Below are 22,502 nucleotides of genomic sequence, written 5' to 3'. Positions count from 1 at the left end.
ATGCACACGCACATACCTGTATATGTGCATCTACAAATAAAGTTCAGATTTTCAAAATAATATTGAAGAAATGGCTCAAGAACCATAAACTAGAAAAACAGCACACTGATACCTGCACCCTCCTGCTCATCCTGTCTTTGACTCACTAATCAGCTCGGCTAACTAAGTCCCTTCCCCAGACTTGAGCCCATCATCTGTCAGTTAAAGATCATTGGAATACCTCAGCTTTATAAAATGCTTTTCTTCCAAGAAGATCAAAGCAAATGAAAGCTTCTTTTACTGAGCTCTCCTTATTACTCCGGTGACATGGTACACGTCAGGTAAATTATCCACATTTGATCAACTAAGAAAATGAGGTAGCAGACGGTGACAACACTAGTGAAAGGGTACACAGAGAGACAGTGCTGGAGCAATGTCCAAACCCATCTTCCCTCTTACCGTGTTCTCTGCTGCCTCTACACCCTGCTACGAGGGAGATATGATATGTGTTCATCATTTTAAAATAGGATTGCAAAACCTATGCTGTCCATTTTTAAATTAAGTGTGTCATATGAAGGTTGACTGGTCATTTCAGCCCATTTCATGACAAAAAGGATTTTACCTATAAAGTTTCACTTTGATAGCATCAGTGTAAAAAACCTCCATTAATTAGAAACCCACAAAGCAACAGCTGAATGTCTCCAGTCACAAACCAAGGAAATTGGGTGTTTCTGTATGGCCAAACTCAAGTATCGGTTCCTCGTGCCTTGTAGAATAGTAGCTTGCCAGGCGTGAGTCCCCTGGTACAGGGGACCCTATGGCACTTCGAACACACACTCTCCACACTTTGTCCACCACACCACATCCCCATCCTTCACTAGCTTCCTGGGAGATGAGAAAAGACCATCTGTACCAAGGGTGGACCCAAAGGTCCAAATAATAGTTCTTTTGCTTCTGAAAACTCTGGTAAGTGTATGATTATCTCTGTACACTCAAAAAAACACCATCACTTTCTAATATCTTCTTCAGACTAACAAGAAGCAAGACTTGACCAATACCTAAAGGATGAATACATAGAAAAGGATAGTGTAGTGATAGTGGAGAGATTTCGATAATGGGTCTGTCCATGAGAAAATGGGGGAGGGTCTGTAGATATTTAAGAATCTCAACATGAGGGGCGCCTGGGTGGCTCAGTGGGTTAAAGCCTCTGCCTTCGGCTCGGGTCATGATCTCAGGGTCTTGGGATCGAGCCTCACATCCAGCTCTCTGCTCAGCAGGGAGTCTGCTTCCCCCTCTCTCTCTGCCTGCCTCTCTCCCTACTTGTGATCTCTGTCTGTCAAATAAACAATTAAAATTAAAAAAAAAAAAAAAAGAATCTCAACATGAACAATAGTGGACCACAGAGCTGCAAAATTATAAGTGAAACTCATCCGGACAGCCATCACAACAGCTTTTCCGATCATGAAAATAAATTGCTAGGCCAATCTGTTGTCTTAGCGAGAGAAACAGACATGCAGCAGATGTCTACACAAATGGCACCTGCCAGGTCTGAGGGATTTGTGGCACTCTGTAAAAGCCAGGGAGTTTTAAATCTGATCCAAGGTGATGGTTTCTCATTGTTCCAGGTGTCATGTTAGCCATTTTTCTGTTGTAACTGCGTAATCCCCTCCGGAAAAGGAAAGATGCAGAACTTAGAGAAGCTGCTCCCTTTATGCTGTCTGCCAGTGGTCCTAGATTGGGCCACCTTGACTTTCCTCCCTGCTTGGAGAATGGAAGATGCATTTCACTCTTTATCTCTGGACACATGAGCCATAACTTGCAAAATTTAGGAAGTGAGAGGACGGGAATTAATTTTTTAAACATACCTGATAATGGAGAAGATCATCTTTTTATAGCCTTCCTTTCATATGTATTGACCTAGGGAGGCAGAGGAACTTCCCATGGCAGGACGATGGGGCCCTTGGTTAGTCTTAATATTACTGAAGCAAGATAATTTTAACATTTGCAGAGAGGTCCAGTCTTGCAATGGTTTAATGATCCAATCCAGCTATGACTGAAGGATTTCAGTAACATATGAAGCTTGTGCAAAACTTGTAAAGTTATTGGTCCTTGTACATGGGACAATGGTGTGGCCAGTGGCACACTGTGATAGTAAACGTGTCAGTAGGATAAAGAAGCTCAAGTGTAACTGTCTGTGGGTTGGGTGTTCTTAGTTAAGAGTGACAGATTTCCAAGACCACATGGTCCCCAGATGAGTCACATACTGTGATTCAATTTTTTAAACTCCAAAACAATTCTACTGTATCCGCTCATCTTAACCTGTCAAGGCTGACAGTGAGAATGCTTTCATTTAATAAAAGATATGACAGTCCTTTGTACATCAAAAGACACAATTCTGACATGCAAATGGCCTGTGAAACAAGTTACAAAATAAAGATCGTATTTTTAGCTTGACCTTCGGAGAAGATGTGTTTCATCTCCATGAACTACCGGATTTGGTAACATAGTATTTTTTTTTTTAAAGATTTTATTTATTTGACAGAGAGAGATCACAAGTAGACGGAGAGGCAGGCAGAGAGAGAGAGAGAGAGGGAAGCAGGCTCCCTGCTGAGCAGAGAGCCCGATGCGGGCCTCAATCCCAGGACCCTGAGATCATGACCTGAGCCGAAGGCAGCGGCTTAACCCACTGAGCACCCAGGCGCCCAGTAACATAGTATTTTTAAAAGTAGCAACGAGTTGTATTCTAAATATACTCAATAATGACAAAACAAAATCAGTTTCTCAGAAGAGCCTTCCATTAATTTGTTTCATCCTTAACATGCGGTTATGGGATCATTAATGTTTCACGGTTAGACCCTGGTGTCAGAGGATATAAAAGCAGAAAAAGCCTTCAAATAATCTACAAAGCAGAAACAGACTCTCAGTATTTGATAAAGGAACGCTCTGCAAAACAGGCAGGTGCCTTTGAGGATCAAGAGTTAAGATATGAAAAAAATATATATATGTATTTTGTATTTTTCTATATTCTATAGTATATATAATATGTATAATATACAATATATTCTATATATTCCAAGACATATATATGCTACATATATACTATATATACTACTATATGCACTATGATATATATAATATAGCACATTTTATATATATGTGTGTATACACACACACACACACACACACACACACACACACACACACACATTAGCTTTTCCTAGCAATCCACTTTGCAAAGGCAGCTGTTGACTTAGACCCAGACTGAGGACTTCTCGGACACCAGGCTACAGTGCCTTATGCAATAATGATCTTTGAGGCTTTTCTACAAGTGCTAACACTGTCCAACAGCTGACCTACCAGATCATGCCTTGGTTGAAGATCAGAGCGAGGACATTGCCGCTGATGTCAAATTCAGTGTAGGAAGGCTACAGGAGACACAGATATTCACTGGATTAGCATATCAACTGGTGAAAATTGAAAGCCAAGGGTTTCATCTTCCTGCCTAGGTACGCCTGGGCTCTCAACTGCTTCCATGCAGCAACAATAGCAGAGTAACTGATATGATAAATAATTAGCAATAAATAAACTAATAAAGCACGTTTTCTAACACAGCAAGCCTCAATTTTTTTTAATTTAAATTTTATTATTATTTTTTTAAACATATAATATATTTTTATCCCCAGGGGTACAGGTCTGTGAATCGCCAGGTTTACACATTTCACAGCACTCACCATAGCACATACCCTCCCCAATGTCCATAACCCCACCCCCCTCTCCCAACCCTCCTCCCCCCATCAACCCTCAGTTTGTTTTGTGAGATTAAGAGTCACTTATGGTTTGTCTCCCTCCCAATCCCATCTTGTTTCATTTACTCTTCTCCTACCCCTTAACCCCCCATGTTGCATCTTCTCTCTCTCATATCAGGGAGATCATATGATAGTTGTCTTTCTCTGATTGACTTATTTCGCTAAGCATGATACCCTCTAGTTCCATCCACGTCGTCGCAAATGGCAAGATTTCATTTCTTTTGATGGCAAGCCTCATTTTTTAAAGCAGTCATTCAATGTTGTGAAAGTGTGGACTAGCGGGCTCTCCTTACATGGCTGGGGAAAGTGAAAGTTGAAGCAACCATTTGACTTTATAGATTAGAAACCATTTGACTATATAGATTAAAAACTTTTTTAAAAATCTCATTCTTTTTTTTTTTTTTTTTTTTTTTTAAATTTGACAGAGATCACAAGTAGGCAGAGATTCAGGCAGGGCAGGTGGGGGGTGGAAGCAGGCTCCCCACTGAACAGAGAGCCTGATGCTGGGCTCGATCCCAGGACCCTGAGATCAAGACCTGAGCTGAAGGCAGAGGCTTTAACCCACTGAGCCACACAGGCACCCCTAAAAATCGGATTCTTTTTAACCCTGTAAGTCTACAGGGTTAGAATTTGTTTTAACAAATTGACCTTAAATGCTGACAAATTTTAGCAGAGATGAAACCACCTAAATGTCCACTATTGGTTAAGTAAATATAGTATATCTACATTGTAATTTATACTGCGCCTAATTACAATCACTGTTTGAAGAATATTTACACACACAGGGAAAACTAGAACTTAATGTTAAACAATACATAAAGTTAGACAGTTATTATTTTTATCAATGGAATATGAAATTACGCATAAGGAAAAGACTTGAAAATGACCAACAATTAATAGGTGTTATAGGTAGGTGATGGATTATGACTTTTGTTTTCTTCCTTAAGTTTGCATATTTTAAAATATTTTTCCAAAAAATGTGAATTTCTTTTACAATAAAATATAGAGAAATACAGTACAAGTTTGAGAAGTTATTCAACTAGATAATACCCTCCCACTTAGGGCAGCAACATGAGCCTGTTTTTTGGGGCAGAGGGGCCCCCAGTAGGAACGGAGGTGGGCATCTGTCCCAGGGTGATCTGTCCAAAGCCTTCCTGGTGACACATCAGGCTGCCTAGAAGGAAAGCTTCTATCAGTGGGAGTAATGCTACTTAGCAACCAAATGGAATTGGCTCCTGTTTAAACTGAGATAGAGAACAGTCCGTCAGGAAAACTGGCTAACTGGTAGGTCACAAGAAAAAAGAAGAAACGTGAAAAATGTAGACGGAGCGCAGCAAGACCATGAAGAGGGGCAGGTGCCTAATCTCGTCCCAGATCCTGAAATCCGCAGGTGTGGCTTCAGACCATATGGATCCTCATAAACTCCCTCCCAATACACCTCCACACGCGTACACGCACACATGCTCACACCTAGACACACACAGTGAGATGACCTGAGTGGTGTTGTGCTCAAACCCAAGAAGTGCCCCCCAAAAAACATGTGTAAGAAGATGGAACAGTTCTCTGGCTTGGAAACCCGACAAAACCTTTGCAACTTTTGGATTCTTTGCCTCAAGAGTTCTTGAAGTTGGGCCCCAAAGTTCATCATTTTCCCAAAAGGCAGCGGTACTTCAGGGAAGGATATGGGTCATGTGCCTTGTAAAAGATTCAGGGCGTAAGCAGCAAGAATGGTTAAATAACAAGATAAACTGATGAGATGAGAGACTGCTTCTAATCTTCAGAAATGTTAATTTGGAGTCCCTCCCGCCACAGGAGGGCTTTGCTCTGGACCGCATCTTCTCTTCCCCTGAAGCCTTGTGAGCTCACAGAACACATATGACAAACACTGGGTCGGGTGGCCTGTGCCATCTGTGGTCTTGGACTAGCTCTTCTCTGTGTCAGACCAAGAGTCAACCCTTCATCTTTGGCCTCTTTAGAATGGTGCCATCATTTAACCCACCAGCCTATGTAAAATTAAAAAAATTCAACCTTTTAGAAGTATGTTTTCTTTACTCTCACTAACATATAAGCTTCTTAAAGCCATTTGAGATATTTTTATAGCTAAGTGACGAGGAAAACACCAAAGACACACTAGGAACCCTTGTTCTCATAATGTGTTTGCAGCAGGGGCAGCCGAAGGAATATAATAAATGATTTACAAATAAATGAATAAAATAAATAAATAAATGAATAAAATTCATTTTCATGCACTATTCATAAAATAAATGATTTTATTTATTTATTTGTCAGAGAAAGAGAGCACGTGTGTGAGCACAAGCAGGGGGAGTGGCAGGCAGAAGGAGAAGCACGATCCCCACGGAGCAAAGAGCCAGATGCGGGACTTGATCCCAGGACCCAGGATCATGACCTGCGCTGAAGGCAGACCCTCAACTGACTGAGCCACCCAGGTGCCCCAGGAATATAATTTTTGATGCACAACTGGACCAGATGCAGAACATGGGTACAGGGTATCCCTGGTGTGCCACATGGGTTTGTGGTCCAGACACACGTCTGGGATTCACACCTTAATATTAGACTTTGCCTTGCCAAGTCCCGGATGGGTGAGCTGAGCCAGTTGCTTATCTTGTCAGGCCTCGGTTTCCTCACAGATAAACTGAGGAAATGAACAAGGTCAATGGTTATCACATTATGGCCCATGAGACAAATCTGGACCACCAGCTGCTTTTGTAAATAAAGATTATTTAGAACACAGCTGCATTCATTTGTTTATGTATTCTCTGTGTCTGGCACTAAAACGGGGAAGTTGAATGGTTGGCACAGAGACCACATGGCCTGCTGAATGCGAACTCCTTTTTCCCTACACTCTACCCACATACTTCTAACACAGACGTGTGGGGTTTACCCCCATTCCAAACAATGCCCCGGTTCTCTGTGGACCTAAGCCGGATGCCCTACCATTTCACTCAGTTCTGATACTGACTGTCCAGGACTCAGTCCCACAAAATTGCCCCACTTCAGACACCAATCATAAGTTCGGCGTGTCACCTATGCTGAGTGACTGACTATACACCAGAGAATTCTCTAATTCCATCTACAAGTTCGATAATCTGCTAGAATGGCTCACAGAACTCCAGAAAACAGTTGATTTACCAGGCCATGTATAGGTTTATTTTTTTTAAAAAAATGCAAGATAGAATTAGACAGATGGAAGAGATGCACAGGGCAAGGTATGAGGAAAAGGTTCCTTTTCCGTGTCCTTTCTCAGCACACCACCCTCCAAGCACCTCAACATGTTCAGGGGCTTGGCAGCTCTCCAAACCCCATAGGTCAAGGAGCATTATAAAGACTTCATCAGTAAGTATGACCAACTATTAACTCGGTCTCCGGCCCCTCTCCCTTCCCTGGAGGATGGGGGAATAGGGCTGAAAGTTTCAAGCTTCTGATCACGGTGTGCCCTTTCTGGTGACCTTCCCCCATCCTGAAGCTATCCGGAAGCCACCTCATTAGAATTGCCTTGTCAGAATAAGCAATGCCCCTATCACCCAGGAAAACCCAAGGAATGTAGGGGCTCTGTATCAGGAACCAGGGTCAGAGCAAATATTAGAACAAAGGATGATCCTAGTACCTGTATTGCTTAGGGAGTTATAATAAGGTTTAGGAGCTCTGGCCGGGAGCTGGAAATGGAGACCAAAATATATTTCTTAATTTATCATAACATCACACCTGCAGAAGTGAAACTGCTTACTATCCAGCCCTTTACATAGAAAGTCTGCTGACTTCTGAACTAGATCATTTCTAAGATCCTTTTTGAATCTAAAATCTTTAATTGACTGAAAAATTAGACTTAGTTATTAAAGAATTGCTTCTCTGTAAACATCTGGGAAATGCAACTGAATACTGTATGAGTTAAACTCAGAAAATCTCCCTCTAAAAATAAAACGGAAGTAGGCAAACACACACACACAGATACACACTATAAAATTCAATGCTCAGGGGCGCCTGGGTAGCTCAGTTTGTTAAGCATCTGCCTTCAGCTCAGGTCATGATTCCAGGGTCCTGGAATCGAGCCCCGCATCAGGCTCCCTGCTCAGCAGAGGACCTGTTTCTCTCTCTCCCTCTGCCTGCCGCTCTGCTTACTAGTGCTCTTGCTCTCTCTGTCAAGTAAATAAATAAAGTCTTTTAAAAAAGTTTAAAAAAATTCAATGCTCATTCTTTTAGAGACGTGTTTAGTAAAATCATATGAGATTATATAATATTTTTGTTTCAAGAGCAATGCTTTAATAATGTAAGTGTAGATCATTTTGCAATACGTTTGTTTGTTTGCCTCTAAAACATAAAAAAGCTTAAAGGTAAATGAGGCTTGGGAAAAAACAGGTTTTCTTGAAAACCAAGAAATGCAATGATTCAAATGGGATGTATATAGCAAAGTTACTAAGGGTCAGTCATCCCTAATAAGCTTTTTTGGCACCAGCAAAAAAGATCCCATTTGGATATAGGTTAAGGCCTGTAACAACTTTATGATAGTCAAGGGATTGAAAATTATCTTGTTTTACTTCTGGACTTCTGTTTGTAGTGGGTGAGAGTCAGTCATCTACCCACAGGGAAGACAGAAAGTGGTTGTTGGACTGAAATGCCCAGGAAAACCCATCTGCTCTTGGCAAGTTTCGTTATTTGGGAAAGATCATTAACCTACGGATATTGTGAGATTATCTGAGAGAGAATTCTGTCATTGCAACGTCCTGTCTGATGTACAAATCTAGTTTCCCACACCGGAAATGACTCTGGGTCAATGGTTCTCAAGTGGTCCCCAGACCAGAAGGAGCAACATCACCTGAGAACTTGTTAGAAGAGTAAATTCTCTGGGAGCTGCCCCAGCTGCTATGGAATCAGAAACTCTGTTTTCACACCCCTTCAGGGGATTCTGGTATACCCTCTAATTTGAGAACCACTGACTAGGTCAAATCCTAGCTTCATCCACGAGGATGACTCTGGGACCCCAGGCTGCCTGCAGACAGACTCTGACAAATATTCAAGTGAAACTCCAAATCCAGACTGTGCTGTCCCTTTCTCCAGGTTGTCAACCCTTCACAGGCTACTCAAGACTTCTCACTGACCCTTTAGCATGGCATCTTCCTGGAATGCTAAATAATATCTCATTCCCAGCTGGCAAACAACCATTTATTTCTAATGCTGTATCACAGCCCCTCCTGTAACGGCATTCTATTGTAAGTGACCTGTCTAATCTAGGGAGTGATTTGAGTTACAAATGCCAAAGACTGGCTCATGAATTAGTTATGATTTGACAGAGTCCTTGGAATTTCTAGGGTTAAGCATTACAGTGAAAATTCAACATGACGGAAATCTGGTTGATGGCTTTGAAGTCACTTAGACATGAGTTTGAGTCTTAGTTCCATCACTGACCACCTATATGTCTTTGAGCAAAACATTAAACATCCTCTAATCCTCAGTTTACTGTAACATAAGGAAAAATAGGATCTACCTCATAGCATTGCTTCTGTGAATACGTGGCATATGTATTTTATAGTTCTGACAAAATAAATACTACATTAAAATATCATATCATATATATCAAATCATATCTACTCTTGTGGTCAGTCACATGCCTCTTATTTATGGATATTCTTGAACCCCTGCATTAGAGCACGGGGAAATCTCTTATATTTTCCATATATATAAATTTCAAAAAGACCACCTTTAAAATGTAACTTTAAACAAGATGCTGACATTTTGGGGCACCTGGGTGGCTCAGTGGGTTAAGCCTCTGCCTTTGACTCAGGTCACAATCTCCGCGTCCTGGGATCAAGCCCCGCATCGGGCTCTCTGCTCAGCAGGGAGTCTGCTATCCTCTCTCTCTGCCTGCCTCTCTGCCTATTTGTGATTGCGCTCTGTCAAATAAATAAATAAAATCTTAAAAAAAAAAAGATGCTGACGTTTTAATTTGGTTGAACATAGTCTAATCCCATGCTATGTATTCAACTCTATTTCTCCTTCGATCTCTGTTACCTATTTTATTGGTAAATGGCAAACATAGTGTCAACACAAATTAGGCTATAAGTAAGGGCATTCTGTGTTGAGCTACCGCAGGAAACCCAGAGTTTATGAGAGACTTTAGGGCAGTTATGCTGCATCTGGGTGGTTAAAATCCCTCCTGGGAGAAGCCATTCCACTCCCGACAAGTCAGTGAAAACTTCAGAAACATTGAGAACTGTCTGCTATGCTTGGAGAAGCCTTAGGAAAGATTAACTTACATTACTGGTCTAACACCTGCTTCTAGCCAGTAATTTCCCCAGCTCAGTCCATCTTTATATGTTTGTTGTGATAATACTTTAGCCATAAATTTCTAGCTGGAAAAAATCTACAGGGTCACTTCTAATGTAATGTACTCTGATACAACCAGTATATAATGCAGCATATTTAACGTAATGGCTATATCCAGAAGGACACGTCATTGCCTTTGTTTATCCCCTGGTGACACGAACAGAGGCAACTCACTTCAATTCATGAGCCCTCGATTTTTCAGATGTGAAATAAAGTGTGCCTGATTGATTATGTCAAAATTCCACTCAACGTTAATATTCCATGGATCGCTAAATCTGATGCTAGAGTCTACAGAGTTTAGTTTTTATGGAAGTTGTTGTAAGAAAAGTGAATGGATTTTTTAAAAAGGTATGTTCTCTAGGAATGGGCAATTCAACTTAGAGAAATTTCTCATAAGGAAATAATCTGAGCTTATCTACGAAGATATTTAACTACATGGTTATAAATAAATGTAACTGCAATATTTACTATAATAATTAAAAATTAGATAAAGTTTTACTGACAGCCAATAAAAATTAATTATAATTTGTTCATTTATAGAATATCGCAGTCATTTAAAACGTCATAAAAGAACAGTTAATGGGGTGCCTGGGTGGCTCAGTTGGTTAAGGGTCTGCCTTTGGCTCAGGTCATGACCTCAGGGTCCTGGGATCAAGCCCCATGTCAGGCTCCCTGGTCGGTGGGAAGTCTGCTTCTCCCTCTCCCTTTGTCCCTTCCCCTGCTCCTGCTCTTTCTCTGTCAAATAAGTAAAATCTTAAAAAAATAAAATATTAAAAAAAAGAATAGTTAACCTAGGGAAATGGTCACAGGTGAAAAAAATCAGGTAACCAGTGATTAAATATACACTTTTAAATAATTTTATAAAAATATGTATATTTATAAAAATCTATATTATATAAAAATCTATCATACTTGTTTATTTACATATAAATATCAACCCAAATAAGTAATCCCATAAATGGTGGGATTACCTGTGATTTTTATTTTCATATTTAACTCACACTGGATTTTCTGGATTTTTTATGATGAACTGGTACTGTTTGGGGAACTTGGAAAAAAAATCTTTTCATAGTGGAAATGGACACATTTTTCTCTTTGATTTCTGAAAGGCATCTCAAAAGTATCTTCTCTGCCCATCTCGGGTTCTCCTCTATTCCATGAGAGGTACTTTCTGGACTCATATTTTCAATTAGGATGTCTCGGAGAATATCAGAGACACATTCTCATTGGCCTCTTCTCCTCTCTAAAAGCCCCAGCTGAGAGTTCTGCATCTCCCCTGCCCACACTTTGCCCATACCCTCGGGGACCTGTCTTACGTTGGTCCCTCCACCGAGAATCCTTGCTTCCACTGGGCCTTTGAAATTCTGATCCTTTCCCGACTGGCTCGAGTGCCTCTTGGCATTTCTGATCTCTCTCTTTCTCTTTCTCTCTCCCCCTCCTTCCTTCCCATTTCTCTTCCCTCCCTCCACCCCCAAAGTCATGTTGCCATTGGTTTCTCCTAGAGCACTTACACTTTCTGCTCTGTATTGATCAGGAGACAGCGTTCAGGATTAAAGGTCAGTAAAGCGTGTGAGAACTAGTGGATGGATATTCCAACTGTACCGGGCAGGGGCTTCTCACTCCAGCCCATTTCTCCCCAGTGGGAATGTTGATCGAATGTTGCCGGCCCTTCCAATGTGTCAAGAAAAGCAAGAAATCTCTATCTTTTTATATGTAAAACCTCTAGTTTTAAAATATGAGCTCATTAAAACAAAACAAACAAAAACACTCTGCAAAGAAAGAAAAATCTATCAGCAAGCTGAATCTCAGCAGCAAGGCCAAGTTTGCAACCTTTCCTCAGGCTGACATCTTTTACATCTCTGCACCCCCTTATCACCTGGCCCAGAGCTGTGCTCCTACTGATTCGCACTTAGGCACTCAGCTGTGTCCGTTCTCTAGCGGATGAGTCCATGATGACAGGATCCGAGTCCAAGGTCCCCCATCCACCTTTTACTGTTTCTAAATTGTTTAGATGCTGGGCTGCTCTCTGCACAGCCTTCCAAAGGTAACATGGAAGAAAATTCTCTGTGACCTAAAACGGGAAGTTGTCTTTTTTTTCCCCCTGTACTTTGTACTAACCCAAGAGCACTGTCAGCACTCAATAAATAATAAATGACAGTCATTTAATTACAGCTTTTATGCATCCAGGTCATGTTTTATTGACTTGGTATTTGAAGCAAAATTTTCTAGCACTTAGGAAGAGAGCAGTAAGGGATAAAAGGCAAGCATAAGCCAGGCAGGGGCCTCAGAAAGAAATGCAAATTTTTATGTCTGCCTCGGAAGAGCTGAATCAGATAAGGAAAATAGAAATGAAACCCGGCCAGCTGAATACATCATAGCGGGGAAGGGGAAACCATAGCATTACCTCACTGGCGCTCACCAAAAAGCATTATCTAACCACTTTTGGCGCATCCCACAGGCCCTTTCAGGGAGGATGTCAGAGATGACCTAATCAAAGGTGGGATCTCAAAGTCAGATGGCCAGGCTGAGGGTCCAGCCTGGTGTCTTGAAAACAGTCCTGAGCACAGGACTTGTCCGGAGACTAAGAGGGTATGGGGTTGGAGAGAGGTTGGCATGGGGCTGGGGCAAGGTCGGCACTAAAGGATAGCTCTTCCTTAGCGAGGAGAGAAACATCATTGGCTTGACATTACTGAACCAGGATGGACTCCACGGGCACACCCCTGGAAGCAGGCAGAATTCTTCCAACAGATGGCGTTGCCTGAATGGCGCTAGAATGTAGAGGCTTATAGAAGCAGACAGTCAACTAAAATGCCCACCGAGTGACAAGCACTGTTCTAAGCATAGAGGTCAAGGCTTCTGTTTTCATAGGACTTTCATTCTAACAGAGGGAGACGGATTATAAGCAGGCTTTTAAAAGGAAATGTCAGAGTTACACATCGTATGAAGAAAATCAAGCAGGACGTTGAAGTAGAGAATCTGGTAGGCTACATTAGATGGGAAGGTTGGAGAAGAGCTCAAAGATGGTGACATATTAGTGGAGACCTTAATGACGAGAAGGCATCAGCTAAGCCCAATTGTAGGAATCTGCAACCCTATAGGGGAAAACAGCTAGAGCCAATGCAAGGGTCATCTTGTGTTTGAGGTAAGAAAGAATTCCAACATTTAGGGACTTTACAAAACAAGAACAACAGTAGTAGAAGAAGAGCTCAGAAAGAAAGAAAAGAGGAAACAACAAACAAAGAGATCCTGTAAGACATCAAAGGCCTTAAAAAGAGATTTGGGATTCATTCTAAGTACTTATTAGCCACTGGAGGATTTTAAGCACATGATTACAGTCAACACTTCAGGTCATAGTTCCCAAGATGACTGTTAAGAGTTGCAAAAGAGGGACCACGGTCACCCAGCAATGTGGGAAACTGCAGAGTGATGTGTGCTCTGTTGCCTCCCTGAACTTTATGGGGGTCGCAGGTGGTGGGGGGAGTGGGACTTGCACGCCGAGGGTGAACTGGGAATGGAGTCAACATCAGTGGGGTTCAGAGAAACCTGGGTTCTTGCTGCGGTGCTGGAAGGACGTCGACTTGCCAAAATTCAGGTCCACCACTTGCCAGACACCTATCAGCACCCTGGGACCACCTCGGAACCTGGACAGCTCCCTACTTGTGTCTCTGCTGAGCTCTTATTGGCCAGGGAGCTTTATGCAACAAGCACCATATTTACTGGATCCATTTATCACCCACTGTGCTGCACAGTAACTGTCTAGGAGTCTGTTCAGTAGAACTCAAAGTTGATATTACCCAATTTGCCTGGCTTCTAGAAATGTCAGCAAGCTTCATGGGCAGGGGGCTGGCTATGGGTCCCAGACTGACTGAGTTCACCATGTTCTTGGATAGGTTGAGGTTCACTGCTTTAGCCACCCTGTGCTCACTTTACTAGAATGTCATAAACCATGATGCTCCTGTCTGACACCCTTCTGAATTAAAACTATACCCACGGGTCTTCACTTCCTAACATCTAACACATGATCCCACCTCCTAAATTCTTCTTCTGGCACAGCATATGGAAATGATAAGCCACGAAGGAATAATCAGACAAGAGAAAACTGAACCTCATACTTACATATCCATATTCCAAATCCCAGCACCAGCAATAATTGCAAAACCTCACAAAACATGCCCGGAGAAAGTCCCCAATGAGGATCGTGACGTAAGTGGTCAGAACATCAGAAACGGTCAGCCGCACAAATTCCTGTCGAGATATTATCCAGATTGAAAAGGGGATCTCTCCATTCAAACGGCCCTAGTGTTGGCCTCAAGTTCGTTATGCTTCTGCATAGTATTAGCTTAGAAACTGCCATTAATAGTAAGAAAATAGTGAGGCATAGCTAGCAAGTGACCAATGTTTCACCCTTATTTTATTAGTCTAAAAGTCATTACCCCACTTCCGGGGCACCTGGGTGGCTCAGTGGGTTAAGCCTCTGCCTTTGGCTCAGGTCATGATCTCAGGGTCCTGGGATCGAGCCCCACATTGGGCTCTCTGCTCAGCAGGGAGCCTGCCGTCCCCCCACGCCTGCCTTTCTGCCTACTTGTGCTCTCTCTGTCAAATAAATAAAAATAAATAAATAAATAAAAGTAATTACCCCACTTCCAAAACCACTGTATCAAAAGTCTTCTCACTGAGAAACATTTATAAGCATGGCACGAGAAATAAAACCAGGAATATACTGACCACACGTAAGTTTATAACTTTGATCTGGCAAACAGCAATGTTTATGCAGTTAAAAGATGACCTTTGAAAAGTACTGGCAGCATCCGTGATACAGGATTAGTTTTTCTAACGTGTTAAAATGTTTATAAACCAGCCTGACAATAGATGGGCAATGCAGTAAGGAAAGAAGTTGGCAAATGGTAAATAAGAAATTTACGGAAGGAAATATGCTGTCAATCAAATGTTGAAAAACACTGAAACCCCCCCACACAAAAGTGCAAATTAAAACAATGAGTTGTTGACTCACAGAAAGATGAATCTTTAAAAATCCAGGCTTCGGGGCGCCTGGGTGGCTCAGTGGGTTAAAGCCTCTGCCTTCGGCTCAGGTCATGATCTCAGGGTCCTGGGATCGAGCCCCGCATCGGGCTCTCTGCTCAGCGGGGAGCCTGCTTCCCTCTCTCTCTCTCTCTCTGCCTATCTCTCTGCCTACTTGTGATCTCTGTCTAATAAACAAATAAAATCTTTAAAAAAAAATTTAAAAAAAAATAAATAAAAATCCAGACTTCTCCTTATTGGTGAGTATGGTGAATGTCAACCCCCGACAACATTTGGGGGGGAATTTGTGGAAATCCATCACATTTCAAAGGAGATAGAATATGAAGGAAATCCACTTGTAGAAAGATGTCCCACGGCAATATTCACACAAGTGCAGAGATCTATACATGTGATTATGAAAGTAGGGCTTTTTCCAGATAAAAATTGGAAACAATTCAAATATGCTTAGATTTATGAAATAGAAGGGCTTGTCCACACAATGGACTATTGTGAGATCTTGAAAGAAAAAGAGTGTACTGTGGTTAGAGATGCACAACTGCGTGAACATACACTAGAAACCAGTGAATTGTGTAATTTTAAATGGGTGGAATGTGTGGTATATGAATACCTCGGTAAACTTTAAAAAGTTCTAGAACACTATGCTCTGATAAGAAATGGATCTTTAGGGGATGCCTGGGTGGCTTAGTTGGTTAAGCCGCTGCCTTCGGCTCGGGTCATGATCCCAGAGTCCTGGGATCAAGTCCCACATCGGGCTCCTTGTTCTGTGGGGAGCCTGCTTCTCCCTCTGCCTCTGCCTCTGCCTGCCACTCTGTTTGCCTGTGCTCGCTCACTATCTCTCTCTGACAAATAAATAAAATCTTAAAAAAAAAAAAAAAAGAAATGGATCTTTAAAAATTTACAAAATAGGGTATGTGGTATGAACTCATTTGTTAACAAAAATTCCTATGTGTATATACATATATGTATACATATAGGCATAGAAAATTCTGGAAAATTAGAAACTGGTTACCTCAGTGGTGTGGACTTAAATTTATGTGCAAAAGGGTATGTGCTGTGGGTTAGAGGGAAAGCTCACTATTTCCTCATGGAACCCCTACAACAACCAGTGATAAACATAAGAATAGACACATAATTATAAATGTTCGTTATGATAGTTCTCCTCTGCTCTTCCTTTTCTTTTCCTTCTCAGTAATTTATGTCCCAAGACTGAAGATACTGAACATCTAGTAATACATATTTTGCCAGAAATACTAGTGTTCTTCTATAATTTCTAAAGTCTTTTGGTTTCTACTTCCAGCTACCTAATCTCCCCTCTAAAATGACTAGTGAGGGCGCCTGGGTGGCTCAGTTGGTTAAGCGACTGCCTTCAGCTCAGGTCATGATCCTGGAGTCCCGGGATTGAGTCCCACATCAGGCTCCCAGCTCCATGGGGAGTCTGCTTCTCCCTCTGACCTTCTCCTTGCTCATGCTCTCTCTCACTGTCTCTCTCTTCTCTCAAATAAATAAATAAATAAAATGTTTAAAAAATAAAATAAAATAAAATGACTAGTGAGAAAGAATTTTCTCATGGGGCAAAGGGCCATTTGATTAGCTATCACTAGATTAGTTTCCAGCCTCATACTTCGGAGCAATACTTCCTAAACGCCAGATCGTCTACCACTTCCATGATTCTTAATACGTCCAAGTACCATATGAAATATAATGTATCTCAGATTTCTTTTAACTTTAACATACTTTATTCTTAAAAAAATTGCTGCCGCTATTATAAATATAACCTGCTATAAATAGCAGTTAACTAAAACATACATATAACCCAAACAAAAATTATTATAGTAAAACCTTAAAAATATAAATTTAAAAATTTAGCATTAGTTTTCACCAACCACTGTGCCTGTGGGAGGGCTTGTAGGCTGGCAGTATATTTTGGGAAGTGGTGTCAAAGGAGGGAAGTGTTTCATTCAGGGAAGAATGAAACAGAAGGAAGGAAAGCTCTTGCCTGAGAGCATGCTAAAAGCTGCCACTACTGGGGCAAGTGAGTCTTATCCTTCTGAGGACCCACCTGGAAGCCTAGAAGCTATATAGAGTAAGCCTCAGAATTGTCCATGCCAGTGACAGAGGAGGACATACTGATCACCAGCAACTACTCCCATTAGTCAAGGATGTCCCCATGTGGTATTAACACCTCACTTGATGACAGCAGAGGAACTCTGAAGGTAGAGAGAACAAGCATACAGCTGTTGAGATGCTGTCAGGTTAATAGCTGTGTGCAAAACAGCTGGAGTAAAAGGTGGGCCAAGAGAGTGCAAGGTTTCTGCATAATCTGGAAGTTTCTGTATAACCCGGCTCCTGTCTAACTCCCCATATTCTTCTGGTATTGCTCATCCTTCTTCTTCATTCCAGCTCCCTGGCTTTCATTCAGATCCTCAATCTCCATACTTCCTCAGGCCACAGGGCCTTTGCACGGGTCTTCACACCACTCAATCATTGTTACTTCACCTCTTGGCTCAGTTTATACCAAAGAACACACACCACTAAAGCATCACTGATTTAGGAAGGTTTCACTCACCTCACTGACAAGGGTGAGTCTCCCTATAAAAAATACTCAGATTCCATGCATTTCATTCTTACAATGCTTAGTTAGCACTGTAAATTTGTAAATTTTGCATAATGACTTAATTAACGACTTTGTTTACCCCCAGAAATTGTAGTTTTCACAAAAGCAAGAAACTAGCCCACCTTGGGGCCCATTGGACCTCTAGCAGCCAACATGATGCCTGCCACTCAGCTTACACTCAATAAATATGGAACGAATGGTTGAATGATAGTAAATTCCTGCAGGTATTTCGGGCCATAACTTTTTTCTTCTGGTTCTTATTCTCTTTTTCATTCCCAGGCAACTTGAGTTCAGGTTCTAATAACTAGTATCAATTAGAGGTAGGCAATGAGGGATATTTTTTGGCTTCTGTCACCATGTCAGAAGGCCTTCCTCAGGTAAGAGAAAATTCCACAGTGGTTATAAAGTCGCCCACGTCTTCCTAAACATCCTCATCCCAATGTTTAAAATCTTATTTTTTCCTAAGCAGTAGTCTGTCATATAAAATACCAGAAGAGGATTGAAACATTATATGGAAATGTAAGATTTATTCACAAACCACAGAACACCACAGTGCTTCCTAAGAAGGAGAATCCCCAAAACAGTGGCCCAGCCCACCTGAGGAGCACCAGCCCCAGGTCCCAGCATGCTAGTCAGGATGGGAGCACAGTTTCCATAGGCCCCCTGCTGAGCACCACACCCCACACCTCGCAGCTTTCCACTCATGACAGTTAGTTAAAATGCTTGCACAGCTTTGATCAGCAAACATAAGAGTCATTAGCAGGTAACAGGAAAGGGGCATCATGGAGGACCACAGACTCTAGACATCCCATGGCAGGAGTTTAGAGAGTATGTGTTGATGCTCATTATGTTTCTAGGGACAATTAGCACTGTAGACAAGGATGTATAAACTCTCATCAGACTGTGTGGGTTAAACCTGGGCTCCTGTCATTTACTTCCTTTAAGAGCTTGAGCAAATTATTGTAGCTTTTCAGGTCATGGCCTCCTCATCTATAAGACAGAGATAGAAATATAACTTAAAGGGTGATTTAGAAATTCAAGGAAACAGCACTGGGCACATTATGGGCATTCAATAAATGTTAGCCACTGCTGTTCGTTCAGTTGTTGGCGGCTTTCTCCTTCCCCAAAATGCAGACCTCAGTATATAGCTTTAAATAGCAATCTCCCATGGGTGTTTGCTACCTACCTATTAAATGCCATTGCAGATGGACCTAAGTGGTTACATCTTGAGATTCCTTGGAGGGATAAAGAAGCCACCAAATTATCTTATATTCAGACTCAAATAGAGGTTTGAGTCCTATATCATCCTTGAAGAAACAAAGTAGAGGGCATCCATGGAGGAGAAGAGGAAAGTTCTGGAATGTTTTTATAGAACAATGTGTGTTTGGGGTGTATCCCCAACCTGACATGCACAGCAGATACCTTTACTGTTTCTTCTGGAGTCACCTTTTTTTTTTTTTTAAGATTTTATTTATTTATTTTATTTTAGAAAGAGAGAGAGAGAGCAGGGGCTCATGAGCTGGAGGATGGGCCAGGGAGAGAGAGAGAATCTCAATCATGCAGAGCCATCGTGGGTACAGAGCCTGACTCAGGGCTTGACCTCACCAGCCTGAGACCATGATTGGAGCTAAAATCAAGAGTCAGACCCTTGGGGCACCTGGGTGGCTCAGTGGGTTAAGCCGCTGCCTTCGGCTCAGGTCATGATCTCAGGGTCCTGGGATCGAGTCCCGCATCGGGCTCTCTGCTCAGCAGGAAGCCTGCTTCCCTCTCTCTCTCTCTCTGCCTGCCTCTCTGTCTACTTGTGATCTCTGTCAAATAAATAAATAAAATCTTTAAAAAAAAAAAAAAAAGAGTCGGACCCTTAACCAACAGACACACCCCTGGAGTCACTTTTTAATGGTTAAACAAAATGTTTCTAGTTGCATGGATATTGACATGGATCTCTTAAAAACCAAACTCTCCAGCTCTCAGTGTTTTTATGTCCCCTGGTTCTCTCATCCCCAGAGACTCTACCTCCCTCATCAACATTCTGTTCAGAACCACTACCTCTGGCCCAGCCCCCACAGACTTTCCCACAAGTGTTGTATGCCCCTTAGGGAAATGAAGGAGAAAGAGAAGGGGGCAGTAAGGTGAGATGATGAAGCAAAGAAAAGCACCAAAGATGGGATTTTTTTTTTTTTTTAAGGACAAGACAAGCAGCAACGTCCCAAGAAGAATTAAATAAGTGACTTTCCTTTTTAAGTCAATATGTGTGGGGCCAACCCAGAAACTTCTGCATAATCAGAGGCGTAATTATCCTCCTCCATTGCACTGGCATTCCTATCTAATTGATCACTTTCTCTTCCCTCAATCTTCTCCTTGACAGTCCGTACTAGTAAGATGGTTAAAGGGGAGCTTGCATAGCCCCTTTATGCATTCTAGGACATAAAGAAGAGAACATCTCAAATGTTTTGAGTTTGTGGAAAAAACCTCTTCCCCCTGATTTTTCATTTCTTTCCATTTTAGCTGAGGACTCACAAAGCAGCCTAGATGTGCTAGGACTTACATGAAGCACTTTCAAGGAAGGACCCCTGAAATTCAGAAACCTATATACTTCTGTGCATTCCCTTCTTGTTGCTGCTGTCACAATCCACCACACGCTTTGGGGCTTAAGACAACATGAATTTATTCTCTTGCAGTTCTGGAGGTCAGAGATCTAAAATCAAGGTGTAGGCATCAGGGAGGAAGCTGGGTCCCCACCTTGTCCAGCTTCTGGAGCCTGCTGGCATCCCTGGGCTCACAGCCCCTCTTTGTCCATCTATAAAGCACATCTCTCCAACCTGGTTCCACTGTCATGTCTGGTTTTTCTGACTTTGACTCTTTTGTCCCTACTCGTGATTTCACTAGGTCCATCCACATAATCCAGGATAGCTTTCCTTCATTTAGTCCCATCAGCAAAGCCCATATTACCATGAAAGGTAACATTGTCAGATGGATTCCAGGGACTGGTAATGGACATCTTTGAACGGCCATTACCCCACCTACCATACCTGTCTCCTAAGTAAAGGCAGCCTACATTCACTTATAATTTCAGATATAATACACCTTATAAACATGTATGAATGTGCATGTCTGAAAATGGAGTATTTAGTTATATGCAATTGGAAAGGGAAATGTTTATCTGGACCCTGAAAGCATAAAAATAAAGTAAAATAAAATCCTTAGTCATACCATACTGTTTGGATGTGTATATAGCATCACATACATTGTTCTCATTTTTTTCCCCACAATTAAAATCATAGTTGATTGGCTTAAGTCTGATGAGCATCTAATAAGAGCATGAGGGCATCTAATGATATCCTCATTTGTTTAAATTGCATCCATTTTATAAGACTAACACTAACTTTCAATTTTTCCTTTTAGATTACAAAGAAGGAGTACACAGCAAAAAATTATTCAAATAATTCCACGAGACCACATTACTGCTGAGACTGGACTGTTGTCCCACAGGCAGGTAGATGCACGATGACATATTTAAAAGTATCTGGTCCTCCTTGAAGATCCCAAGTCCAAAACCAGTTTACGAAATGCACAGTTGCAACGTCAATTCTATTAAGATTGAATTAAAGACTTTTCAAAATAACAATTGGATCTGTATAGAAATAAGAGATGTGGAATAGTTTATTGGTGTTTTCTTAATTTGGTTTCCCTTATTGGTCAGAAAGCCATATGAAACATTCTCTCCTTTCTCTGGTAAAATAACAGCAGTCTTGGACTGGGGTCATTTACATAATCATGAAAACAACTCACCTAAAACAGTATTTCCTTTAACACTTAGGGGACAATTATTCGAGAAAAATGGACATTGCTGAAATTAGTATTCATGTGTGCTCCCGAAGGAACATTCTTTTAGTGGGAAACTGGAAATAATAGGTAAGAGTTCCACTTAAATATTCGCAGGAGCCTGTATCTAAATCTAGGTGCTTTCTTACAACACAAATAGAAGATGAACCTCTCCTCACACCATTTAAAAATATCCTTTCTTTAAACACAGCTTAAAAAAGGTGTAAAAGTAGTACTTCCCTCAATGGCTGGAGTGAGGACTGCATGAGAGACTATACATGAAATTCATAGCAGCACCATAGTAAGCCCTCAATACATCTTTGGTATTTTTTATGAAGCAACAAAAAAAATAGGCCACCTTTATGAAAGACATAATTGATTCTGCTCTTTCTTCATCCATTTATTGTCATCCACGTCTATTGTGACATTACCTGCCCCACCATTGTTTCCCAGCAGGGTCCTCGAGGTACATCTGCGGGGTGCACAAAAAAAGGTGGCCCAGTGCTATTTCCGGTGAGGGAGGCATTGTAGGCCTTGATCATGTTGGTTTCCCAGAGGGTAATATTGGCCTTTACCAGCTTCTCCTCTTCAATCTAGGATGCAAAGGGATGGAGGCAATGATGGAGACAGCACAGGTTTCAAAGGCATTTCTAGCAGTCTGGAGACAGGGAACGTAACAACACAGGGATGCAGAAAGCAATCCAGATACAAGACTCACCTTGTTGTTAATCTCATCCATCAAGGCCAGAATAAATACATACAAGTTGCCTAAAAGTAGAGCAAAAATGCGTCCCAGTAGCCATTTCAGAGCGATGAGGGGATGGTAGTCTTCCAATTCAGCAAATAAGTCAAACAGTGTTGGACAGAACATCCCCAGGAGGGACATGACCATGTTCATCTAC

General features: G+C 41.6%; 1 protein-coding gene across 2 annotated transcripts in view; it reads right to left on the bottom strand.

The window, feature by feature from the left end:
- Positions 1 to 22,502, bottom strand: part of TMC1 (transmembrane channel like 1) — a 147,037-nt gene that overhangs the window by 17,373 nt on the left and 107,162 nt on the right. For both annotated transcript variants that reach the window (XM_047700537.1, XM_047700539.1), the window contains 4 exons: positions 22,319 to 22,498; positions 22,032 to 22,193; positions 14,241 to 14,369; positions 3,337 to 3,404 (listed from right to left, as the gene is read on the bottom strand). In XM_047700537.1, coding sequence (XP_047556493.1) covers positions 3,337 to 3,404; positions 14,241 to 14,369; positions 22,032 to 22,193; positions 22,319 to 22,498 — 539 coding nt within the window. The remainder of the gene's footprint in view (positions 1 to 3,336; positions 3,405 to 14,240; positions 14,370 to 22,031; positions 22,194 to 22,318; positions 22,499 to 22,502) is intronic.

Source organism: Lutra lutra, chromosome 13 (assembly GCF_902655055.1).
Source record: "Lutra lutra chromosome 13, mLutLut1.2, whole genome shotgun sequence".
Lineage (NCBI taxonomy): Eukaryota > Metazoa > Chordata > Mammalia > Carnivora > Mustelidae > Lutra > Lutra lutra.
Note: the sequence above shows the minus strand (reverse complement) of the source record. Positions and strands in the feature narration are given on the sequence as shown.